This window comes from Chiloscyllium plagiosum, chromosome 40 (genome assembly GCF_004010195.1).
Source record: "Chiloscyllium plagiosum isolate BGI_BamShark_2017 chromosome 40, ASM401019v2, whole genome shotgun sequence".
Lineage (NCBI taxonomy): Eukaryota > Metazoa > Chordata > Chondrichthyes > Orectolobiformes > Hemiscylliidae > Chiloscyllium > Chiloscyllium plagiosum.
In genome coordinates this window covers 7,241,008-7,267,017 of record NC_057749.1, presented here as the reverse complement: position 1 = coordinate 7,267,017, position 26,010 = coordinate 7,241,008, and the positions used below count along the sequence as shown (strand labels likewise).

The following is a 26,010-nucleotide window of genomic DNA, read 5'->3' as shown; positions in this document are numbered from 1 at the left end:
GCGAGCAAACCTACATCTAGGGGTTAAGGGTCTAGTACGTTGTTATGCATCTGGAATCACATGGAGGCCAGACCAGGTAAGGATGGCAGATTTCCTTCTCAAGAGGACATTAGTGAACCGGATGGGTTCTTGCAACAATTGGTCATTGTTGTCATTGCTGAGACTGTTTTTTGTTTCTACTAGCAACAGCTTGGATCTTTGGCTTACAAGCAGCTATGACAATATCACTATGCTATCATCTCATTGTCAAACATTGTTGGACTGTGCTCACGTGAAACACCCTGGGAGTCTTCAGGGTGTTTAATAGCCTATTAAAGAGACTATGGAGTACAAGTTGTTGTTGCTTTTAGATCATGGATGTTAGCTGGGCCATTTGAACATGAAATATGTTTTGAGTAAGCATTTGCACCTCAAAGTGTCTTGCATGCATGTTTGGAGCACTAGCCAACTTCTCATTCTCCAGCACAGGACTTTGAGGCTGTTTGCAGTATACAGCCGATGTTCAATAACGTGTTGCTAACTTTTTGTTTAACAGTCGTAATTTCAGCAAGGGCATGCTTCTTCCCGTATCTTGCCAACACATGCACGTAAGTAATGAGATTCCTGATTATCCATATTGAGAAATGATAATGGGTAAATTCCTCATGGGGCATGAGCATTTTCACGTGTTGCCCATTTTCTGCTGATGTTTAGTGAATAATTACCAGTGTAACTACCTGTTATTTTCCAGTAGCTTGATGCAGATGATAAGACAAAGTCTTTCTCCCCAGCCCTCCACTATTGCATAAATGCTGCTCCCTCCACACTCCACATCACATCTGATGAAGAGTCATCTGGACTCAAAACATGAGCTGTCTTTCCATGGATGCTGCCTGACCCACTGTGCTTTCCAGCATTTTTTTGTTTCCAGTAGGATGAGGTCCACCTTGCCCAACAAAGCAGGAACAGTCAGAGGCCATCATTTTTTGTACTATTATAAAGCCATGGGGTACATGAACTAACATGTCCCTCAGAAACCTCCAGCCACAATTCTCTTATTTCAGAGCTTTCTTCAGATATAAGATGTGACACCTCATTGATTTACTTTGGTTGTGCATCTTCTAAATAAAATCTGCGGTTTTATTGTTCTTTCATTTTCCCTTCAGCGCCTCGGTTGTCAGAATTTTTTACATCAATATTTTACATACCTTATAAAGCCTACTGACTCTTGAAATTCTGTTTTGAATGCACTTACTTGCTGTTGGTATTATGTGGATTTAGACTGAATTGGCCATTTGGGTGGAAGGGTATGAACTATTTCAGGGCCGTTTCAAGCTTTCATATTCTTGCAAAATGCCACGCGGTTACATCTTGTGTATTGAATTAGAAATGCCAAGTGTGATGTCAAAGCATCTTGCTGCCAGAAACAGCCTATTGTAAGCTTTTCAAAAATACAGGGTTAGGGTTAGGCTGAAAAAAGGCATTAATTCCTTTCATTGAATTAAACAAAGCTTAGGGGACTGGAGTTGCCCGGTACATTCTTCATAACAACACCTTGACCAAATGGAGTTGACCTGCCAACCAATCAGCAAGTTTTTGCTCATGCATTAAAATTATTGCTCACTTTGAAATTTGGTATCTTTACATGTATCCTGATGAGCACAAGATAAAAAGCTTCAAAAGTATCTCTCTTTTTTCATCAATATTCAAGTTCTGAACCACCAAGAAATTTGGTTTGGTCAACCTGTGAAATTAATGTTTAACTTTGAGTTACCTTCGACAATTTATATATCATTGAACTCATGGATCTAGTTAAAACAACAGTTTTGGAAAAATGGACTTGCAACAATGTCACACTTCTGCACTTAGAAACATCTAAAAGTATCATAGATGTGTGGAAACAGGCCATTTAGCCCAACAAGTCCACACTGGCCCAACAAGTCCACACTAACCCTCCAAAGAGTATCCCACCGAGACCCACTCCCTTATTGTATTACTCTACACATCCCTGAACACGGTGGGCAATTTAGCATCATCAATTCACCTAACACTTCACAAACAATGGATGAATTTGAAGAGTCAGGTTGAAAAAAGTGGCAGCCACATTGTGTTTAGCAGAATTTCACAAAGACTAGTCAGGCAAATGACAGATGAGCCTGACTTTGTTAACTTTGAGAAGATATTATTGACGCATTCCTGGTGGTGTTTCTTGCATTGTGCCACTTGGTCTATGCCAGAGCAAGTGGGCAGGTTGGTTTCATGTCTGCTGCTGAATGATGTAACCTCCAAATTGTAGGTGCGAATCGTCACACAGGACAGAGCTTGCTGGTTCCAAGGTGAGATTGCTACCAACCTGCCAAGCCATGACATACATGGAAGTTAATCCTGTCTTTCGCATTACTAAGGTGAGATACTCAAGGCTGATAGTGAAGCTTTACTTTGTGTACTGTGATAAGTGACCTTCTCCCATGGGGAAGACTGACAAAGAAGATTGCTTTCTGCTGCTTCACGGTTAATGTTGCTACTCTTTTATACTCTCCATCAGCATCTTATCGCCATAATATTGGACTCAATTAGTTGTTGTTTAATCAGACTCAGAAGATCAGCTTAAGGAAAATCTAAAGAATATGTACTTTAATATTCAGCGATAAAATCAACATTGCATAATGGGATTTTGATTGATGGAGATGTTCCTTTGAGGGAGCATGTTTTTCTGAGGCAGTAATTGATTTCTCAATTGATTTAAATCACTTGATGCTGATGCTCGACTGAAGGATGGAACAACTTAGGGCTGATGTTTAGGTGCTAATGGGGCTGAGTACAGAGACTGTTTGGTGGAATTCTAAGCAGATGCACATTGATAGTTTGCCAATACCATCCCACCCTCGTGTTATTTTCTTGGAGATCTGCTGTGAAGGGATAAGGTGCAGGGCTACCTATCCACCAGCCGTGAGTAGCCAATTAAGTATGTTTAATGGCTGTTTGAGGACTATTGCCAAAGGCTGACTGGAATTTGCCAAACTGGTGAGGGCTGGGTCAATTGTGCAGGGATAGTGTCTCTGTTTCTGTCTCTAGAACTGACAACCTAGCTTCAAGTCCCACTTCCTCCAGAGGTGTGCAATGACATCATTGAATAAGTTGATGCAAGCATATTAAAACAAAGAGCAGCTAGGTCTGTGACCTGGAGATGACCTCCCAGTTAGAACCTTTCCAAGCAGGTTTGGATGCCCTCATTGTCTGTCTTTCTATGATAAAGGAGCAGTGCTCTGAAAGCTTGTGATTTCAACTAAGCCTGTTGGACTAAAAGCTGGTGTTGCGTCACTTCTGATTTTGTCCACCCCAGTCCAACACTGGCATCTCCACATCATGTCTTCCCTCAGTCTTGCACCACCTTCTGGAGGGATCTCCCTCTCCATCATGGTGATGTGGCCACTATTTGATTTTCCTTCGTGCAGTAAGTGGTTAGGGTGTGGAATTCACTGCCTGGAAATGTGGCAGAGGCAGGCTTAACTGAGGCATTCTAGAGGGTGTGGGATGAGATGTACAGAGGAACCTCGATTATCCAAATGTTACAGGTGGGCAGTATTTTGTTCGGTTCATCGAATTCTGGATAATCGAATGCCAGATAACATAGTTTAGCTGAGCATCAGGACCTTGCGACCATGCCGGATAATCCGATATTCGGATAATCAAACGCCGGATAATTGAGGTTTCTCTGTACAGGGACTCGGGGAAAAGGCAAGAGATAGGCGCTAGGTAACAGAACCCATGCAGGCACTGTCACATTCTATGATTTTGTAAAATTCCAACAGGTTGGAGAATTGTTGCCTCCATCTAGAGGCATGCTCTCCCTTACTTAACGGAAAAGGTAATGAAGTTGCTTCTTCAATGCCTCCTCATTGACCCTCCAGCTTTAGGGGCAACCCCTCTAACCTCATATTGGTCAATTTGGTGCAAAGCAATGATGGGAGACCATTTCCCTCAAAGCGTGGATTTCTGACCCCAATTGACCCACATATCAAGGTCCCAAAGCCTGCTGACCAGGTTCTTTGGCCCTTGCCAAACCTGACTAGCCCCTGGGTATGACTTCACTTTCACAGAGTAGGAGCTTGTCCCAGTCCTCACTCCTGTGTACTAGTGTTTTCCACTTCGTTTTCACATTCAGGCAGGGTCAAGTGGTGAGGTGATGAAACCTGTCCCTCGCCAATTCTGTATCATGCCGCGAGTTATTGTAACATATCTGATAAGATGAAAATTCTCTTAAGGTCTTGGTATTGGATCAAAAATCAATCAAGGTTTTCTTGTTCTTTTGAGAACTGAGGTTCTCTTTAATAGAAATAGCATTATATACACATTTAGATTTCCATGGCAGTACGTGAGTATCAACCTGTTATCTGTAGCTTCCAAATGAGGCACGTGCACTGCTGTGGTAGTGTCCCTAACCTTTGTATTCAAGTCCCAACCTAGAGGTGTATCATAATTGATTAAGAAAATCTAGCTTCAGATTAAAATGTCTACTACACTTGTGTTGGTGTGTTCTAATCTACGTGTTCAGACACACCTCTGGAGCAGGTGGGTCTTGAACCTAAGCCTTCCAGCTCAGAGGTAGGGACACTACCACTGTGATACAAGAACCCTCCTGTGTTCGTATGAATCAGCAGCTCCTCAGCAGTCAGAATAAGTGTTTCTGTGTTCACTTAGCAGTCCTGTTGTCCATGAACTCAAGATTTGCCACATATCAAAGTACGTATCGTTTTAGTGGACCGTAAAGCTACTCTTTCATTAGAAAGAGACAACTGATGGTGGTTAAACCTAATGGTCACCACTGTTATGGACCAGGCCAAAATCCCTCAAAACATTCCAAGAAGGTAGCCCAGACCCTAACTTTGCTCATTGTTCTAAGCAGATATAAGGTGAATATTTCAGGAGGGACATAGCTGGTGAAACCACTCAATTTTAAACTAAACAAAATATATTTACACACAGACAAAAGAAAATCAAATTTAGAATAACATAACTATTTGAAAACCCAACCAACACGAAAGCGCAGCTTAACAAAGAGCTGTTCCGATTTCCTGCAACATCTGATAACACCCCTTTGGCAAAAAGGTCAATTCAAACATAGGTTCTCACAGGAGATAGATGTCAGAGAGAGAGAGAGAGAGAGTCAGCCAGAAAACCTCTGTTGAATTGAGGAACCTTCTCCCCCAGCAGCTTTCTTTGACCTGCAATTTCAAAACAGACTGCTTGCTAAAACCAAACCAGAAAAACAATCCTCAACTGGGAGAATTGGCCACTTTTATTGTACAAATGTTTTATTTTAAAAAAATACTTAAAAGCCTTTTCAAGTAGAAATTTCCAGACATATCAGTACCTTTGCCTTTACAACCCTTCTTGAAAAATAAACAAGGACAACATAACCTTGTTAAAGGGGAAGCATCGTCACACCACACCCCAGGTGATGTTGAGAAGGAGAGACATTCATGCTTACCTCAGCTGTTGCAGGTAGTACAGCACAGAAGGATGCCAGGATGCCATTGACACTGTACTAGCTCAGTTGAAGAGCAATCCAGTTACCCTCCACCCCCCAGTGTTTTGTCTCTTGTCAGTAATGACTTTTTCTTTATTATTTACCTAATTCCTTTTTGAAAACCGTCACCAAAACTGTAACAAAAACCAAAATTGCTGGCAAAACTCAGGAGGTCTGGCAGTATCTGTGGAGAGAAATCAGACTCAGGGTTTCAGGTCCAGTGACCTTACCTCAGAACGGTCACCAAAACAGTGTTCACCAACCTATCAGGCAGCAACTTTCAAATCTTAACCACCCATAGAGTCATACAGCACGGAAACAGACCCTTTGGTCTAACCAGTCCATGCTAACCATAATCTCAAATTGAACTAGCCCCACCTGCCAGCACTTGGCCCATATCCCTCCAAACATTTCTTACTCATGTACTTATCCAAGTGTCTTGAAAATATTGTATCTGTACCTGCCTCCACCACTTCCTTTGGAGGTTCATTCCACACATGAACCACTCTCTGTGTAAAACGTTGTCCCTTATGTCTTTTTAAAATCCTTCTCCTCTCACCTTAAAAATAATGCCCCCTAGTCTTAAAATCCCCTGCCCCAGGAAAAAAGACATTTGCTATTCACCTTATCTATACCTCTCATGATTTTAAAAACCTCTATAAGGTCACCTCTCAACCTATGTAATAAAGAATTTACTCTTGCTGCTTTGGTTCTCACCTTAAATCTGTACCATCTCATGATGTTTATTAGATGATATTAGAATCCTACAAGTTTAATAGCACAGTGAATAGGGGTAGTGTCAGAACCTTTAGCAGTCTAATCAGTGAGTATTCAGCATTGACGATCACAATGCTGCACAGGGAATTTTCACAAGCATTCCTGTTTTTTAATGAAGGTTTATGGGGTCAGAATGGAGGGTAGGGGAGTACAATGGAAACATTTCCTCGAAATCATCCCGCTCGAGCCCTTTGTTTTATATACTTGCCTCTTCGGTAAATCCACAAAATCCCCAGGAAAAATAAGGTGACAGTGCATTCAAAAGGTTGGAAATCCAGAAAAAGCACACTGTAGAGCAGCTAATTCGCATCTCTAAGCTGCTGGAGGAAGAAAGAAACCTTTTGAGCTGCGTCTTATATCACGCCATTGTGACCGAAACCGTCAGCAGAAGAGCTTGACATATTCCAGTGAAACAAACTGAATAATGGCACTTCTGCACTGCTAACACAATCGTTAGTGCCAATTAGCTTGTGCCTGTATTGTTTGGTTGTTTGCCATTTCTCTGCAACTCTTGAATGTCAGTGTTTATTGGACTAATTCATTTGATTCCAAGATTGACTGTTCTGATGAAAAGAAATGGGTTTCTGCACAATCTAAGCACTCCAAAACTGAATTCCAAGATTGAGTACATGTTAAAAATGATGTGTGTGCAAGTGGTCAGTACTTGATCAAGAGCTGTTGGATTTAGTTTAAGGGGATGGTGTATGCTGACGGATTGTTGCCTATTTAAACAGGGTACAGTATACACGCAGTGGGATATAATTTAAGTTAAGGACTCGTGGCAAGGAGCAGTGGGATATGATTTAGGCTGGCAATGCATTAATTACTTGTTAAATATTCATTATTACTAATAAGTATAGACCACTGATTCAGTCACAGCTGGAGAATTTTGTCCACAGTTTAGCAAAGATGCAAAGACACATTAGAAAGATGCAGAAAATTCTACGAGTGGGCAACAAATGCGAGCCAAGCCAGCAAGAGAAACATCCCATCAACAAATACATTTTTAAAAATCAAAAAGGATGAGTAACATCCATTGTGTAGGTAACTTGGAGAGTTTGGGACAGCTTAATTGGAGGAAAAAAGGTTTGAGTGAGGTTTTTAAAATGATGACCTGTCCTAACAGAGTAGATAGGGAGAAATTATTCTCATTGTTGGGAGAATCAAAAATAAGAGGGCATTGATTTAAAGCGGTTGGCGAAATGGTGAACAAAGGAAAGCCCTTTCTTATAACGTAGCGAGTGGTTAAGGTCTGGAATGTGCTGCCTGAGAGTGTGGTCCAATTGAGGCATCCAAATGCAAATTAGATCATTATCTAAAAAGGAAAAATGTTCAGGCTGACAGGGAAAAGGAAGGGGAGTGTCACTTGGTTAAGTGCTCTTGCAGAGAACCAGTAAAGATGCAGTGGGCTGAATGGCCTCCTTCTATGCTATTAACAAATGATTAAAGAGTCAGAAAGCATGGAAATAGACCCTTCGATCCAACCAGACCATGCCGATCATAATCCCAAACTAAATTAGTCCCATCTACCTTGTGCTTGTCCCATATCCCTCCAAACATTTCTTATTCAAACACCTACCCAAATGTCTTTTAAATGTTGTAACTGTACCTGCGTCCATCACTTCCTCTGGAAGTTCATTCCACACAAGAACCATGCCCTGAGTAAAAAAGTGATGTCCTTTTTAAATCTTTCTCCTCTCACCTTAAACATTTGCCTCCTAAACATGAAATCCCTCACCCTAAGGAAAAGACACTTGCTATTCACCTTATCTATGCCCCTCATGATTTTATAATCCTCTATAAGGTCACCCCTCAACAGCCAACGCTCCAGTGGAAAATATCCCTGCCTAAACAGCTTCTCCTTTATAACTAAAATCCTCCATTCCTGGCAACATCCTGTAAATCTTTCCTGTATCCTTTCCAGCTTCATGACATCCTCCCTGAAACAGAACTGGACACATTATTCTAGAAGAGGCCTTACCAATGTCCTGCACCACCTCAACATGACATCCCAACTCTTATACTCAAAGGTCTGAGCAATGAAGGCAAGTGTGCTAAATGCCTTTGTAACAACATCTTGTGATTACCAATGATTGACATGATTGTGAGGGTATGTGGGCTGAGGGGAGAGGTTTGGGATGACAAATTGTTTTGCATCTGTGCTATAAAATTCTGTGACTGCACAAAGACGTGTGTGAGATAAATAAAGTCGAGGAGGCAGGATGAGAAGCTGCGAGATAGGATTTAAATTGAATGGGTGAGCTGGTCTAATGCAAGCGATTGCATTGCATGCTATCGTTATTGCCATGTAGTGAGATGTAAATCATGTCCCACAGTTCTTCCGAACATGTTCTTCCTGTGCCGCAGGAGAGGTGACTAATTAAAATGATAAAGGTTGCAGGCAAATTTTTACTTGGAGATCTTTTAATTGCCCCAGTCAATAGTTTCACACAGTGCACTAGTTGCACAGACTAGTAAGGTCTCAATTGGTTTTTTTATTCCCTGTGGATGTCACTGGCTGGGCCAACATTTATTGCCTGCCCTTAGATACCCTTGAGAAGGTGGTGGTGAGCTGCATTCATAATCTCGTTGCAGTCCCTGTGGTTTACCCACAATGCTGTTAGGGACAGAATTCCAGGATTTTGATCCAGCACCCCTGAAGGAACAGTGGGAAATTTCCAAGTCAGTATGGTGAGTGCCCTGGAGGGGAACTTGCAGGTGATCTTGTTCTTGTTTATTTGCTTCTCCTTCTCGATTGTAGTGGTTGTGGGTTTGGAAGCTACTCTCAAAGGGCTTTTTGTGAATTTCTGCAGTGCATCATGTGAGTTGGACACACTGGTGCTGCTGAACATCATTGGCGGAGGGAGTGGATGTGGTATCAATCAAATGGGCTGCTTCATCCTGGATGGTGTTGAGCTTCTTGAGTGTGGCTGGGGCTGCACTCATCCAAGCAGGTAGGGAGTATTCCATACCACTCCTGATTTGTGCCTTGCAGATGGTGGGCAGGGTTTAGACTCTTGCCTGTTTGCAAGGGCAGCATCCCAATTGGTCATAGAGTCATAGAGTCATGCAGCATGGAAGCAGACCCTTCGGTACAACTAGTCCACGCTGACCGTAATCTCAAACTAAACTAGTCCCACCTGCCTGCTACAGGCCCAAATTCCTCCCAAACATTCCCTTTCATATATCCATCTAAATGTCTTTTAAACATTGCAAAAGTACCCATATCCACAGTTGCGCAGAAAGTTCATTCCATACGCAAACTATCTGCTATATTAAAAGAATTGCCTCTTATATTGTATTTAAATCTCTTCCTCTCACCTTAGAAATGTGCCCACTACTCTTGAAATTCCCCACATTATGGAACAGACAACTAACATCAACCCTATCTATACCTTTCACAATTTTATAAACATTGATCAGGTCACTTCTCAACCTCCTGCGCTCCAGTGAAAAACATCCCAGACTATCCAACCTTTCTTTGGACCTCAAAGATTCCATACCTGGCACTATCCTCTTCTGAATCCTCTCCAGCTTAATAACATACTTCCTATAACTGGGTGACCAGAACTGGACACAATATTCCAGAAGATGCCACATGGCTGTCTTGTGCAACCTCAACATGGCGTCCCAATTCCTATACTCAAAGGACTGAGTAAAGGCAAGTGTGGCAAATGCTTTTTTAACCATGTTGTCTATATTTGGTGCAAACTTTAAAGAATCATGTACCTCCTACACCCCTAGATCCCTCTGTTTTACAACACTGCGCAAGGCCCTCCCATTAATTGGAAAAGCCCTAACCTTGTTTGTTGTACCAAAATGCAATACATTTTCCTTGAAAACATCCTCACTTCTACAACTAAGCCTTTTCTTAACTCCCCTTTCCTAACTCATCTTCTGATTCTTCCCCTGTGAAGCCATGAAATTTGCCCTATCAATGGAAATAATGGAGGATTACATAGTAATTAGATTCCAGTTGGGTCATTGCCCAACAAATCAATGATGGACTTTGAGGACCACCAATATAACATGCCAACATACTTCGTCTCACCAATCAGTTTCACTATTTTTCCCTTGTATTTATCTAACTTTCCCTTAAACCCATCCATGCCATTCACATTGAATACTTGTAGTAATGACAACGTGCAACTTGAAAGGGCTCAGAAAAAATTTACAAGAGTGTTGCTGGAGTTAGAGGGTTTGAGCCATCGGGAGAGGCTGAATAGGCTGGGGTTATTTTCCCTGGAGCGTCCGAGGCTGAGAGGTGACCTTATTATAGAGGTTTATAAAATCATGATAGGATAAACAGCCAAGCTCTCTTCTTCAGGGCAGGGGAATACACAACTCAGGGGCATAGGTTTAATGTGAGAGGAGACAGATTTAAAGGGACATGAGGGACATTTTTTCCACGCAGAGAGTGGTGCATGTGTGGTATGAGCTGCCAGAGGAAGTGGTGGAGGCTGGTACAGCTACAGCATTTAAATGGCATCTGGATGAGTACATGAATAAGAAGGGTTTAGAAGGATATGGGCCAAATGCTGGCAAGAGGGACTAGATTAATTTGGGATATCTGGTTGGCATTCACCATTTGGACAGAAGCATCTGTTTCCATGCTGTACATCTCTATGACTCTGCAACCTCTTCATTCTAGATAACAGTGTTGCTGGAAAAGCACAGCAGGTCAGGCAGCTTCCGTGGAGCAGGAAAATCGATGTTTCGGGCAAAAGCCCGTCATCATTTTTACCTAACCTCTTCATTCTGCAGTTCTCTGGGTGAAGATGGTGTTCCCAAGTTCCTTTCTTGATTTATTAGCAGCAGTTTTTATAATCGATATCCTGGCTTTCTGGTCTCCTGGGCAAGTGTAACTGTTTCAATTTGCTGCGTTCTGACCCTGGGTCTACGGGAACTTTGAAACAACAGAACAATTGCAATGGGTTTCAGTGTCACTGCAATGGGAGTGACTTTTGACTGAGTCGGATTAAAGAACCATGGCTTTCGCCTTCTTTGGCAGTGCAAGAACATCTTCACAGAATGGAGTGGTGATAGTAGGGCAAAAACAGAAGGGCAAAAATAGATGTGTCGCAAGAATAAAAGAAATCAAGTTCATGCCATCCATCGATCCTGTCAACCAATTCGTGCATCGGCGAGACCTGAAATTGTTTCCTTTCTTTAATACCCTTTGTCAGCTTTGATGGTGACAGAGAACATGCTCCCAACACTGTGAACTCATTTGTCCTGAGCCCCAATACAACTCACACAACACAGTGCTTCTGGCATGTTACTTTATGGCGTGTCGCATATTGTTTATTTGAAACCACTTTCTGTCCTCTGCAACTGCAGCTCATTGACTGTAGGGAGGCAAAGCACTGAAAAGCAGAATTCTGCCTTGCGTTCCATCATTCCCAAGCCTTCATCCACTTCAAATGTCATGTGTGTGTGCACTTGCAGTTCTCAGGAAATGTTTTAGTCCATTTCCTCCATCAAAAATGGAGATTAATGGATTGTTTTTGCCAGGGAAGGCCGTGAAGAGTTATGGAACCAAGTCGAGTCAGTGGGGTCAAGTTGCAGATAAACAGTGATCAGAATAAATAGCGGAGCTGACCATTAAGGGATGAGTGTTCCTTTGTAATAATGAAACACTTATGTAAAATCATGGTCCCAGAGGACCATAAGTTGCTCTCTTGTTACACAGAGAGAGAGTGAAATAACAGCACAAAGGCTGGCATCCCATCAATAAGTCACCCTTTATTTAATGTGCATAGTGCATGGACTCTGAGCAGCTAGTTCAAAGCCAGTCCCGAGACTAAGGAGACCTTCTGAATAATCTGTTTTTTTTTAAAACTTTTTTTATTTCTCTTATATCTCTTCTTTTGACATTCCTGTTTTTTTTTTCCACACTACCGTTTCACTGTGGTAAATATCCTGTTCATTTTTTTTGTGTGTGTGTGCAGGTGTGAGACAAAGTGAAAGACACAAGGTACACAAATCTTTATTCAAATTTCCACCACCACGAAGAAAGAAAACACCCGAGTGGCCAGTGACAAGCAGTGCCCTTCACATCAAATGCTGTGTGATCAAACAGTGAAGGGGAGGACAGGGATTAAATCAAAATAGAGTTGGAGGGGGAAATAATGCACTCCACTCCCTGCGGCACCCACCTCTCCCTGAACAACTCCAGAGTTTTAATATCCTGTTCATATCTGTTAGCCAGGGCTCCCTGATTGAACCAGGTTAACAACCCCAATCAAGGATCTTACAGTCACTGAGATCACCTGGCCCTGGTTCCAATCACTACAGAGGTGTGAGAGAGAGAGAGGGGGAGGGAGGGAGGATTGGTAGTGAGGTTATTCTGAGGGTCACTATGCCTCAGGCGATGGGCAAAGTTGAGAAGATGAGGTTTTTGTGTGACCTCAGCTGAGAAACTGAATCTGCTTTGTTGGCATTACTCTGTATTATAAACCAGCTACCCAGCCAGCACAACCTGTGCGTCACTTTGAATGGATTAGTTCTCAGTTACTTCAACTGCCAACTGTCTTGAGAAAAACAGAGGATCAATGGGCACACAATTATCTGATACTAGCTTCTCTTATTGAAAATGAATGTATTGTAATCATAGCAAATTTGACCTGATTAATCTTATTGGATTTGTGTGCTGAATTTGAGTTTACTCCTATTTTTCAACAGGTTTTTGGAATTTATTGAGAGATTTTGTTTTTTTTTTGACTTGGTCAGAATAAAAAAGATTACATATTTGGAGAAACAATGGTGATGACACTTGACCGGTAATCCAGAGCCCAGTGGGGAATAGGTTCAAATGGCAGCTTGTGAAATTTGAATTCATTAAAATCTGGATTAAAATGTGAGCTGAAATGGTGGCCATGGAATCATTACCAATTGTCCTGAAAACCAGTTGGGTTCACTAATGCCCCTGTCAGGAGGAAATCTGCCATTTTACTGGGTTGGCCTCCATGTAACTCCAGGTCCCACATACTTAACTGCCCTGTGAAAGGGTCCAGCAAGCTACTCAGTGGTTTCAAAGTGCTTCAAAGTCAATAAAAAGGGATAAGGCTTGCTAGCATCAACAAAGGTTAACCCAATCCTACAAAGTCCTCCTTGCTAACATCTTGTGCCAAAATTGGGAGAGCTGTCCCAGGCTAGTCAAATAACAGCCTGTCACAATTATACTCTCAAAATCATACCTTGTACGCAACATTCCTGACAGCCCCATCACCAGCCCTAGGTGTGTACTGTCTCAGCAGCAGTCATTGGGAGAGTATTACCCTGCAAATCCTCAACATTGATTTCACACCCCATAAAATGTCATGGCATCAGCTCATGTTCGGGCAAGGAAAGCTCCTCCTGATTACCACCCACCATGCCAACTTTCAGTTGCTCCTCGCCCCACCTCCAGCTGGTGAATTAGCGTACCTGCATGTTGAATACATTTGGAAAAGGCACTAAGGGAGGAAAGGGTGCAGAATGCACTATTGATTGGGAGACTTCAGCAACCACCACCGAGACTGGTGTGGTAGCATCATTACCAATCAAAGGCTGAACCTTAAAAGGATGTAACTACTCGACTGGGTCTGTGTCAATGAGTGAGGGAACCAACAAGACGGAAAAGCATAATGGACATTATCCACTAATCGCAGATGCACCTGTTGATAACAGTGTCAATTGGAGTGACTTCCACACACTCAATGTTGAAGCAAAGTCCTTTCCTCATCCATCTCCTCGAACCTCACTTCTGGTAGTGTCAGACCCTGTCAGCACTCTCCGGCTCACTGATTCTCCAGTCACAGACTCTGCTCCAAGATTTGCTGCTGGAAGACTCACTATGAGGCGATCAGCTGACGTGGGAAAGAAGAACCTGCGATTGGAGGAGCTGTGTATCAGCAATTCTGTCCATTGTATTTACAGGGCTGACTTTTCATCATTGACAATACTGTGAGGCAGCTCAGTGGCTCAGGACCACTCAGCTCCTGGTCTCATTATGTCCTTAGTCCAAACATGGACAAAAAGCCGAGTCCCAGAGAAGTGAGAATGACTGCCCAAGATATCAAGACAGCTTTTAACCAAGTTTGGCTGCAAGAAGACCAAACAAAACTGGAGTTGAGGGAAAATCTCTACTGTTTGGAATCATACCTGGCCTAATGGAAAGTAGTTATGGTCATTGGATGTTAGTTAGTTCAGCTCACTGCAGGTTCCTCAAGATAGTGTCTTAGACCCAGACATCTTCAGCTACTTCATCAATGCTCTCCCTTTCATCATAAGGTCAGAAGTGGGATCTTTGCTGATAATTGCACAACATCCAGCACCATTCATAACTGCACAGATACTGAAAAAAATCCGTGTCGAAAGGCAGCAAGACCTGGACATTATCCAAGCTTGTTCTGAAGTAACATTTGTACCACAGTTACCACTTCCAATAAGAGATAATCTGGATATTGCCTCTTCATATTCAGTGCCATTTCTATCACTAAACTGCCCACTGTCAACATATTGGGTATTCCCAGTAGCTGAACTGGATTAAGGTATATAACTAGTGTGGCTACACAAGCAGATCACAAGCTGAGAAATCTATGGCTCTCCTGCCTCTCTATACCTTATGCACAATCCACAAAGCACAAAGTAGGGTCTGTTGCCTGGTTAGGTGTCTAATGAAGATTCATAATATTATTTGGGAGTTTGGATTTCAAATTAAAGGTAAATGTGTTTTGGATTTCCATGCTGAGAAGGTCTGACTTTTGTTTTAAGGAAGAGTCAGAAAGTTACTTGGAAGTTTTTCCAAGAAATTATGTGATTTATCAAAGTAACACAACGCATCTCCTGTTGAGAGATTAACCAGGGACCAAGGGCCTGAAGTGGGTTGCACTTTAGATTAAGTGATTCACACCAGCAGAAATATTGAGTAGCAGCTTAAAAGTCACTCCAGTTTGAGTTTACTTCTGAAGGTTCAGTGACAAATGCCAGTGGGTTAGCCTCGGTGGGTCTTTGTTTTTAAGGCATGGCAGAGATAGTTCTTGAAAAAAGACCATATCTGGTGAATGTGTAGAAAATTTCTGACCTTGTCAATTTGGCAAGAAATTTTAAATGAAGGAAATATTGATAATTCGTCAGGTTTAAGCATCTGTAAAGGATGTTGCTAGGGAAAAGAGTAAAGATTTTGTTCCCCGATGATCTGTTTTTATATATTGTATATAATTTAAATATTTTATATTTTATAGCTTCATATGTTTTCATTTTTTGTAATGAATTTATGTCCTTTTATTAAAAGTATATTGACAATCTGATGTGAAAATGTTCAACCATTGACGACCGTGGTAACCAAATTGTAAAAATAAAACTTGTGGTCTATCAAGCCAGTTACACTCTGCAATTGGACTTATCAATTATTACCATCAGTCCATACAACATCAGAAGTTAGACACCATCCAGAATACAACATCCTGTTTGATTGGCACCCTGTTCACCAGCTTCAGCATACACTCCTTTCACTTCTGATGTACAGTAACAGCATTGTGCACCATCTAGGACAGTGTGTACTTCAGGAAGTCGCCAAGGTTTTTTCTGATAGCCACTGCTCATACCCACAACCTCTAAACATACAGGGGCAGCATTAATGTGGGAACACCGCCCTCCTGCAAACTCTTCTCTAAACCACTCATCATCCAGTTATGGAACCAAATTGCTGTTCCTTCACTTTTGCTGGGTCAAAGCCCTTGAGCTCCCTTTCTAAAAAAAATACTGCGGGCGTCACTAAAATGCATGATCTATCAAGCCAAGTTTCTCTCCGGGTTCTGACTTGCATCATATTTCCATTAGCTGGCACTATCACAATGGTATTAAGGTAGAGTGATCACAAGTGATTTCTTTATTCTTGAACTAGATGTTAATAAGCTGTAGGATGCTTGTGAAAACCTTGTTTGTGTGTTGTTGCACTGTGTTTGTTTGTGCCCTATGTTGTGATTAATGCAGTGTGCTGCACAGAGAAACTCCAATTAGTGGGATGAGAAAGGATTTCAAATTTGAATTTTAGAAAATATTTTAATCTGCTTATGAGTGGTATTAGTTGAATTGAATCATGTTCAGTCAGGGCTGTTCTAGTTGCTCCTTGCTTTGCATTCTGTAATTGGTAGCTCAGAAATTAGCCATCCAGCCCAAGCCAGTGCCTACATTCCATAAGTATACTCAATCTCTTTCACCTTATCAGCATTACCTGCTATTCCTTTCTTTTGGAATTGCTTACATAGTTTCCCCTTTGCAGTTCACCTTGACCATCAATATCCTGGTTGTTATCATTGATCAAAGCCTCAACTTGACTAACTGTGTAATTACTGTGGATACAGGAGCAAGACAGACGCTGGGAATTCTGTGATGAATAACTCACCTCCTGAATTTCCAAAATCTGCCCACCATCCACATGGCATGAGTGAGCAGTGTAATGCAATTCTCTCCATTTGTCTGAATGGGTTAAGGTTATCGCTGAACCAACAGCAAGAGGTTCAACAGCATCTATGACAAAGCAGCCTACTGATTGGCACTATACCCACCACCTCAAAAGTTCATGCCTTCCACCACTGACACAGATTAGTTGCAGTGTATAGCATCTACAAGGTGCACTCTAGCAACTCACCAGGGCTCCTTTATCAGCATCATGCAAACCGACCACCTAGAAGGAGAAGGGCAGCAGACACAGGGCACACCACCAGCAGCAAATTTCCCTGCAAGCCAAATACCATTGTGACTTGGAACTATATCATTGTTCTGAGTTGAAAAATCCTGGAACTTCCTTCCTAATAGAACTGTAACCGTCTCTACAACTCCAGGACTGTAACAGCTCAAGCAGACAGATGAACACTTTTTGAGCACTGCCGTGGGTCTGGACACATTAGACCAGACCAGGTAAGGATGGCAAATTTCTTTCCCTTGAGGACATGAGTGAACCAGTTGGGATTTTGCAACAAAGAGCATGGTATTATTGAATTTGAATTTCACCGTCTGCTTTGGTGGGCTTTGAACCGATGTCCTCAGAACATTAGCCAAAGAGCCTGGATGACCAGTCCCGTAACATTACCACTACACCACACCTCATCACTCAGCACAGTTAGGACTGGGCAACAAATGCTGGCCCACATCTCACAACAAAATATATTTCCGTGCAGTATTTAATCGGATTTATAAGTCATTAATATTAATGATATAAATGTCAGTTTGTAATTCTTTGTTAATAATGATTAAATGCTACGGTGATGGTGTGGGAAAATGGCACTGAAGTGACATTAGCTGTGATCTGGTTGAATGGTGGAGTAAGTTTGGAGGACTAAATATCCTATTCCTGCTCCAATTCCCTTGGATTATATTATCGTCATGGTCCCTACTTCTGTCTTTCCCACAGTGGAAACATCTTCATTATATCTACATTTATTATATCCTTTTGGCAAACTTAAAGACAGCTGTCAGGTCAACCTTCAATCTTTGTGCTTTTCAATGTCAAATCCCTAATCTATTCAATCTTTTCAGACAGTCCGAATCTCTCAATTTTGGTACCTTTTGTACCCACTGCACCTGTTTCAGAACCTTTGCATTCTTTGAATAATCTGGAGACTGTCTGTTTCATTTAACCCTCGGTTGTGTGTCACTGTTAGTGCTCTCAGCTCTCTATCCGATGCAGCCAGAATGCTTGCTAACTCCCTTAAGTGAATAGTTATGAGTCAAATTGGTTGGTGTGGGTCTGGAGTTATGGACATATCAGACTGTGCAGGGCAGCAGATCTCCAGCTCCAAGGATTTAGTGAGTCTATTGGGGAATTCTGAAAAGATGTTCTAAGCTTACATTTCCCTCCAGCTACTCACTCATACTAAAGTTGTGCTTAGAATTATTGAGATGTACAGCATGGAAACAGACTCTTTGGTCCAACTCGTCCATGCCAACCAGATATCCTAAATTAGTCTAGCCGCATTTGCCAGCATTTGGCCCATATCGCTCTAAACCCTTCCTATTCATATGCCCCATCTAGATGCCTTTTAAATGGTGTCATTGAATCAGCCTCAACCACTTTCTCTGGCAGCTCATTCCATACACACATTTCCCCTGCCTGAAAATATTGCCCCTTAGGTCTCTTTCAAATCTATCCTCTCTTACCTTAAACCTATGCCCTTTAGTTCTGGATTCCCTCACTTTGGGGAAAATACTTTGTCACCTTATTCCATGCCCCTCATAGTTGTTTAAACTTCTATAAGGTCACCCCTCAGCCTCCAACGCTCCAGGGAAAATAGCCCCAGCTTATCCAGCCTCTCCCTGTAACTCAAAACCTCCAACTCTGGCAACATCCTTGTAAATCTTTTGCTGAACCATTTCAAGTTTCACAACATCTTTCCTACTGCTTACGCTCTTCTTTCGGTGGTACGGGAAACAGACTTTGGAGCGAATTAATGTGGGCAGTTTGTTTATCGAGTGAGTAACTCAGAGACAGTTTAAAACCCAACAGTGGCTAGGAATGAGTTAAGAACCAGTGCCATTGGTCAAATGCTAGATGTGAGACTTTCAGTCATGGAATATACATCTGATTTGTTGACTTGCACCTGAAGCAAGAGTGTGCTGTGTTTTGTTATATGGGTGACCAAGTTCAGAATAACATCGTTGATGCCTTAAAATGGAAAAATCTGAAAGATGCACAACATTTGAAGAAAGCAAAGATGAATAAATGTTTCAGATATAGATATCTTATCAAATCCCACATATGCCTTCTGTTTATTTCCTGCCTTTCTTCTTGTCTCACTCTATCTTCCATTTTCAGTCTCTTTTCGTAGATTCGTGACCATTTTCCTTCCTGACATCCTCCACACAAAAGGTTGAGAGATTTAAGAAAGGTTCTAGATGTAGGCACAGAGAAATAGTTGCTACGGATGGAAGAGCTTGAATTACTACAGGTCAATGATTTAACATGAATCGGAAAAATGTCAAAGGTGACCAGAGGGTAATGTTACTTATGCAGCGGCTGTTATGACCTGGAATGGATTTCCAGAGAATGGTGGTGGCAGATTCACTTGTGACTTGGAAAATGAAATTGGGAAAGTGCCTGAAGGATAAAATAATTGGACAGTTGGGGCTGGAACTTACTAAATCATTAAAGATCTGGCATGTGCTTAATGGGCCAATAGCCTCTTTCAGTGGCTGTTGACAAGACATGACTGTGAGAAAGTGAGGCAAAGCAAGAAACATAAACAAAATTTGCTGGTGAAAGCTCAGCAGGTCTGACAGGTTTTGTGGAGAGAGCGTTTTAGGGTTGAGTGACCCTTCCTCAGGTAAAACAAGAGATGGGCATGGAGGGTAGACTTTCCCAGCAATTCGAGAGGTGGGTGAAAAATACCTTTTGACTCTTCAGGTAGCGGTTGTAGATCATAGACTTCAGTTATTACAGAATCAAAAGCAGTCTCCATTCTGTTATGGAATCCTAGAATCATGCACTTTAGGAAGAGGGTCACAGAGTCTGCACCAACAGATCTATTCTAATTCTACACCAGTCCCACTGTCCAAAACTTGGCCCATAGCCTTGAATGTTATGACATTTCAAATGCTCATCCACATACTTTCATAAGGTTGTGAGGCTTCTTTTCCTCCGAGGCAGTATGTTCCCTCAAATCTCCTCTCAACCTCCTGCCCTTCACATTAAAATTATGCTCCTCATCACTGACCCTTAACGAGGGGAAACTGCTTAATTCTGTCCAACTTGTCCTTGCCGTTCATAACCTTATACATCTTAATTAGGTCATATCTCAGCATGTTCTGCTGTGAAGAAAATGGGCTGAGCTTACACAGCCTCTCTTCATAGCTAAATTATCCACTATCCAACTCGCAATATCAAGAGAGCAAGACAATGGGAGATCTCTTGTGTGAAACTTGCCCTAAATACATCTGAGTTAGTTTCTCTACCTCTTTCTAACTACTGTTGGTGTTATGTAATTATGTCTTGTATTTGACTGAGCTCAGAGAAAGACTGTGGTGAATGATATCTGAGTAGGATCTATAATTATTCTTGATTACAACAGTACCAACCCAGTATTAACGAGTCCATTGCAGTTTTAGGACTAAATTTCCTTAGCACTTGAAAGTGTGCAAAATAAACATAGCACCAGAAAGTAGCAACTAGAAGAGAAGATGTGTTTATATAGCACTTCTCACAATCGTAGGATGCCCTAAAGTGCTTTACAACCATGAGTACTCTCAAAATGTCGTGAGAGTTATTGCTGTAGTAAATGCAACATGTGATTCTAAAGGCATCAGAAACAGTTAACAAGTCTTTTTGTTGTCTGTTAACTTCACAACAGGATAAGCTAAACCATATGATTCAACTATGGCGTAGAGTGACAGAGTCAGAAAGTTGTACAGCATGGAAACAACTCATCCATGCCTACCAGATATCCTAAATTAATCTAGTCCCCATTTGCCAGCACTTGGCTCATATCCCTCTGAACCCTTCCTATTCATCCAGATGCCTTTTAAATGTTGTAATTGTATCAGCCTCCACCATTTCCTCATTCCGTACATACATTATCCTCTACATGAAAAAGTTGTCCCTTAGGTCCCTTTTAAATCTTTCCCTACTCATCTTAAACCTGTGCCCTCTAGTTTTGTACTCCCCCACCCTGGAGAAAAGACTTTGACTATTCACCCTATTCATGCCCCTCATGATTTTATAAACCTCTATAAGGTGGTCACATTGAAATAACATTCCTGGTTTCACACCCACCTTTGGGTAAGATTTTTCCATGCAAATAATTAACATGATTATTATGGGCGCAAATAATTAACATGATTATTATGGGCACAAATTAATAAGGGACTTCAGGAAAATAGGATGATGGTCATTTTTCATGTGAATGCACAGAGAGGAAGCCTTAACAATGTGAAGTATAAAGCTCAAGCTGGTGGGTTTCATAACACCTTCAAACTTTACACAGATTACAGCGTGCGTATTGCATTCCCACACTTCATGTGTCTCAGATTATCTTTGTTTTCCCACAGTCTTTCATAAGCATTGTCTGTCCTTTTACCCAAGGTCAGCTCTACCTTGCTAATAGTGCAGCTCCAATACTTTTAACCTGCCGTTGTACATCTGAGGTTCCCAGTTACTTTTACAAATAATTAAAAATTTAATTCCTACATAACCAAAACTGTTTTAACCCCTTGAATGACAGTGCATGCTTAAACTTGAATTTGGTTCACTAAATGAGGAGGGAAGATGGCCTAGTGATGTACAACATGGACTGTTAATCCAGAGTCCCTGGAATGTCCTGAGAACCTGGGCTCGAATTTTGCCATGGTGATACGGGGAATTTGAATTTAATAAATATTTGGAATTACAAGTCTAACGATGGCTGTAAATTGATTGCTGGGGAAAACCCCATCTGGTTCACTAATGCCCTTTCGGGAAGGAAACTGCTCACAACTGTATGGACTACACGTGACTCCAGACCCACAGTAACATAGTCGACTCTTCACTGCCTTCTGGGCAATTAGGGATGAGAAATAAATGCTGGCCTTGCCCTCAGCACTCTGAATGAATTCTTTAAACAATTAAATTTGATTATTTGTGTAACTGTTATATCAATGGTCACATACAAGGGATTGTGAAGAATAGATGGAACAGTCTGTTTGAGGGAGACCTGTATTTACAGAGAATAGTGATCTGTGAGATAGTGTAAATAAAAAGTTTGAAGAAGTCTATGGGGGTCAGACTGCAGTCACTCACAGATAAGGAAGAGTACAGACCACAAACCACTGCTCGGTACAAGGATAGGTGTCTCTCCAATGTGCTGAATGGAACCCTTGAGCTACAAAACTTAAGGCAATACAAGTCACAAGTTGCCAATTTGCTCACAGCAAGCTCCCATAAATGACAATATGATAATGACCAGATAATCTGATTCAATTTATTGATAGCAGGTTCAGCATTGGTCAGGGTGCAGAGATAACCTCACCTGTTCTTCATTGAAATCGTGTCATGGGATCTTTCACTGACAGCCTCTGAGCCAGGGCCTTAGTTCCATAGCTCATCCAAAGGCTGGCAACTGTGATGGCATAGCACGTAGTATGTCGACTAGAATGTTTATTGGGCACAAGTTCTGGAGTGATAATTGAGCTCACTACTGCCAGGACATGAGTATTAGCAAGTGAGACCACAACACTGAATGGGTGCACAAAAACAGAAGTTGCTGGAAAAGCTCAGCAGGTCTGGCAGCATGTGTGAAGAGAAATCAGAATTAACGTTTTGCATCCAAAATGTTAACTCTGATTTCTCTTCACAGATGCTACCAGGCCTGCTGAGCTTTTCCAGCAAATTCTGATTTTGTTTCAAATTTACAGCAGTTCTTTCAGTTTCTAATCAGTGAATGAGTAGAAGTTGACTATAAGGTGTTGGCTTTTTGACTTCAATAGGATAGCAGTATGAGAAGGAGGAATAGGGTATGCATTTGGGAGAGGCTTTCCATAGGCATTTCTTCTGAATGTTCACTGCAATTTCACTATGAGATGGTTGCAAACCCTTGTGAATTGAAGAAAATTCCAGAGAAATTATGTAAATCTCCAGATTTTCTTCACAAGCAGAAGAAATGAGAAATTCTTTGATCAAATACTGAGTATTTGGTTTATTCGACATGTTGTCTCCATTTTTCTGGCAGTTGGAGGACAGAAAGTTTATTAGGAATTGGAGCCTTGAATTTCATGGTTTTGATATAAGGCTGTTAGTTGTTGGGGTGAGGAGGCCAGGAGGCCAAGATTTATTGATCAACTTGAAATGTGTGTTTGGTCATTGCTTTGTATGGGACCTTGCTGTGCGCAAGTTGGTCTCCTTGGGTCATGTCAAAGCACCCTGACCTGAGGGGTTTTTGAAGAGAAGAAGGGTTACACCCGAAATGTTGACTTCTCCACCTTCTGATGCTGCCTGGCTTGCTGTGTTCTTCCAGCCTCCTGCTTGTCTCCCCGAGGGGTTCTTGAGACAGGCTCTGTTATGGATTCCAGAAAACCCACGCTGGGTGGAGTCCATAAAACCCCACAAAACGTTACTTGGGGGAGCGGATATTCGACGCTGGAGGTGAACTGGGTGTAGGATGAGGGATCGGAATCTGTTTGGGTCTGCCACTAAAGCCTTGGCCATTTCCCACAGCTCAGCTCTCCCTCACGAGCGCACATCAATCTGTTCACTGAGTCGGCGCTTACAACCTGGTTCAACATTTCTCAGAGTGTCTGAACCGGGGGGGGGGGGGGGGGGGGCTGTACATCTTGATTGAAATGGTGGAGAGCTGTTTTGAAACAATCAGGAATTAAATGATTGCGGCAAAATAAAGGAACCAAGCTGTCGACCCAAGTTACCTTTCAGCTTGGCATCCTCTTGACGAGAATGGAGGAGTGAAATGATGAAAAATGTATTCATAATGAGAGGCATTTAACCAGTAGGAACTTTCCCAAGGCGCCGTGTGACCTGGTCGAATGTAGTACAGGCACTGTATGGCTTTTGTACAAAATGCTGACAAGGGTGCCTTTGCCGAGCTGTAACCTCTGAAGGAACCCTCCTGTGTTGCGTTAATGTGACATCTCTTTCTCATATGCATATAATATTCATGGCCTCTCAGCTCAAACGAGATTGGCACCAATTAGCCTGGTTCAATGCTGCGGGCGCCTCTCCACTGGGAGCCTGATTGAAAGTGCAGAGACCTTTTCTGCACAAGATAACGTGTGAGGTTACATGAAAAGGGCAGCACTGCAGCTGGAGAACAGCCTGAGTTTGTGGAGCAGCACGCACAGAGATGACCCCCACCCCACTCCACCCCACTCAGTTCTGAGTAGCCATTTTGGAAGTGGCTGGATTTTATTCGGCACAGCAAATCGATTTTATAAACATGCCTCAATTCCACAAGAGCATTGGTGAGAGGGTTTATTCCCTCCCCACTTGATTTTGTAGCTCTTGTATTCGCTCTTGCCCCCACAGATTTATGATGATATCAGCAGGATGTTTTATCTCATCCCTTTTCCAGCAAGGAATTAGAGGAATAGAACTAAAGTATTATTAAACAGCAACATTCAATGCCTCAGGTGCTTTGCAATAAATGAAGTCGAGCGAATAGAAGAAATGTAGCAACCAACTTGCCCACAGCAAGGTCCCATAGAAAGCAATGACGAAACCCTCATTTCAAGTTGATCAATAAATGATGATTGGCTAGGACACCAGGGGATTAATCCCTTGCTCGTTTTCAAAATAACATCATAGGATTCTTCAGGTCCATTTGAGAGGGCAGAAGATCTTTGTTTAATGTCTCTCCAATTCTGGGAAGAGGGAATACATTGAAGACTGGACTGCAATACTGTGCCATAATCGAATAGTGGACAATTTCAAGTTAGAGTTGACCCATGACTTTTGGACAAAAATCAATCATTTTACATAAACAGCTCATTCATAGATCAACCCCCAACATTTGCCCCAAAAGTCTGAACACTTTGTATGGACCACCCGCTTGCCTTTGAAGTCAAACTTACCCTGGTACAAACCGAGTTGATTGACCCATAGCATACTGCATTATTAAACATAGTTTTGGTCCTTTTGGTGCTACATTTAGGGATGGGGTTAGCAGGGACAGTCTTTGACCTGCAGACCCTACGATAGCAAGGTAATGGGAGAGGGAAGACTTCAATCTGTCTGAAATACGGGCCTTGGCCTCAAAATAAGGGGGAAGCAGACTTAGGACTGAGCTGAGGAAGAACTTCTTCACCCAAAGGGTTGTGAATCTGTGGAATTCCCTGCCCAGTGAAGCAGTGGAGGATACCTCATTGGAGGTTTCTAAGGCAACGATAGGTCAATGTTTGAACAGTAATGGAATTAAGGGTTATGTGAGTAAGCAAGTAAATGGAGCTGAGTCCATGATAAAGATCAGCCATGATCTTATTGAATGGTGGAGCAGCTCGATGGGCAAGATGGCATACTCCTGCTCCTAGTTCTTATGCCACATGTAAAACCTGACCAGCTACATTTTGACTAAAAGTTTTGTTGCAGAGGCTCAACGGTTTTTTTTTTGCTTATCTTCTTTTCCAACGCTGATCAATTCACATCCCTGCCAGGATAGTGGACCTAACCCTTTGGTGCCAACATAGCCAGTAGGCCTTCATCACAGCCCCTCCTGTTCTTCCTTCATGTGGGAGTTTACTTGCTCATTAGCTTAATTCCTAGACACTGTATTTGACTGCAGAAAGAACTCAGCTAGAATTTGAAGACTTCTGCCAGCATACAGAAACAGTGATTGTCATAATGTTATCAGGCACACCACTGGTAACATAAAGTAGGAGAAAGTGGGGGCTGCAGATGCTGGAGATCAGAGTCGAAGAGTGTAATGCTGGAAAAGCACAGCAGATCAGGCAGCATCCAAGGAGCAGGAGAGTCGACGTTTCGGGCATAAGCCCTTCATCAGGAATGAGCCTGGTAACATAAAGTGTCAGGTTTGTCCAAACAAGTGAAGACCAGTAAAACATGATAAAGTTGCTTAGCTTTAATGATCTGAGATGGTATTTTTGGATCTTGACATTTGAGCTTATTTTAAATAAATGTTAACTCCTGCTTAAAAATAGCATGCAAGGTATGTGGTATATGAGAGCCTTAAGCCATTGTACAATACGTTCACTAACCAAGAAAACTATACTTGTACACTGTATAGATTCTGCATATTCCACATTGC

At 42.0% G+C, this 26,010-nt stretch overlaps 1 protein-coding gene across 12 annotated transcripts in view; it reads left to right on the top strand.

Moving 5' to 3' along the window:
- Positions 1-26,010, top strand: part of celf6 (CUGBP Elav-like family member 6) — an 859,092-nt gene that overhangs the window by 285,484 nt on the left and 547,598 nt on the right. Inside the window, exon 1 of one of the 12 annotated variants that reach the window (XM_043680232.1) lies at positions 2,329-2,384. The exons of the other annotated variants lie outside the window; for them this stretch is intronic. Coding sequence (XP_043536167.1) covers positions 2,343-2,384 — 42 coding nt within the window. The 5' untranslated portion in view covers positions 2,329-2,342. Of the gene's footprint in view, positions 1-2,328; positions 2,385-26,010 lie in introns of those variants that run through there. 12 annotated transcript variants of the gene reach the window in all.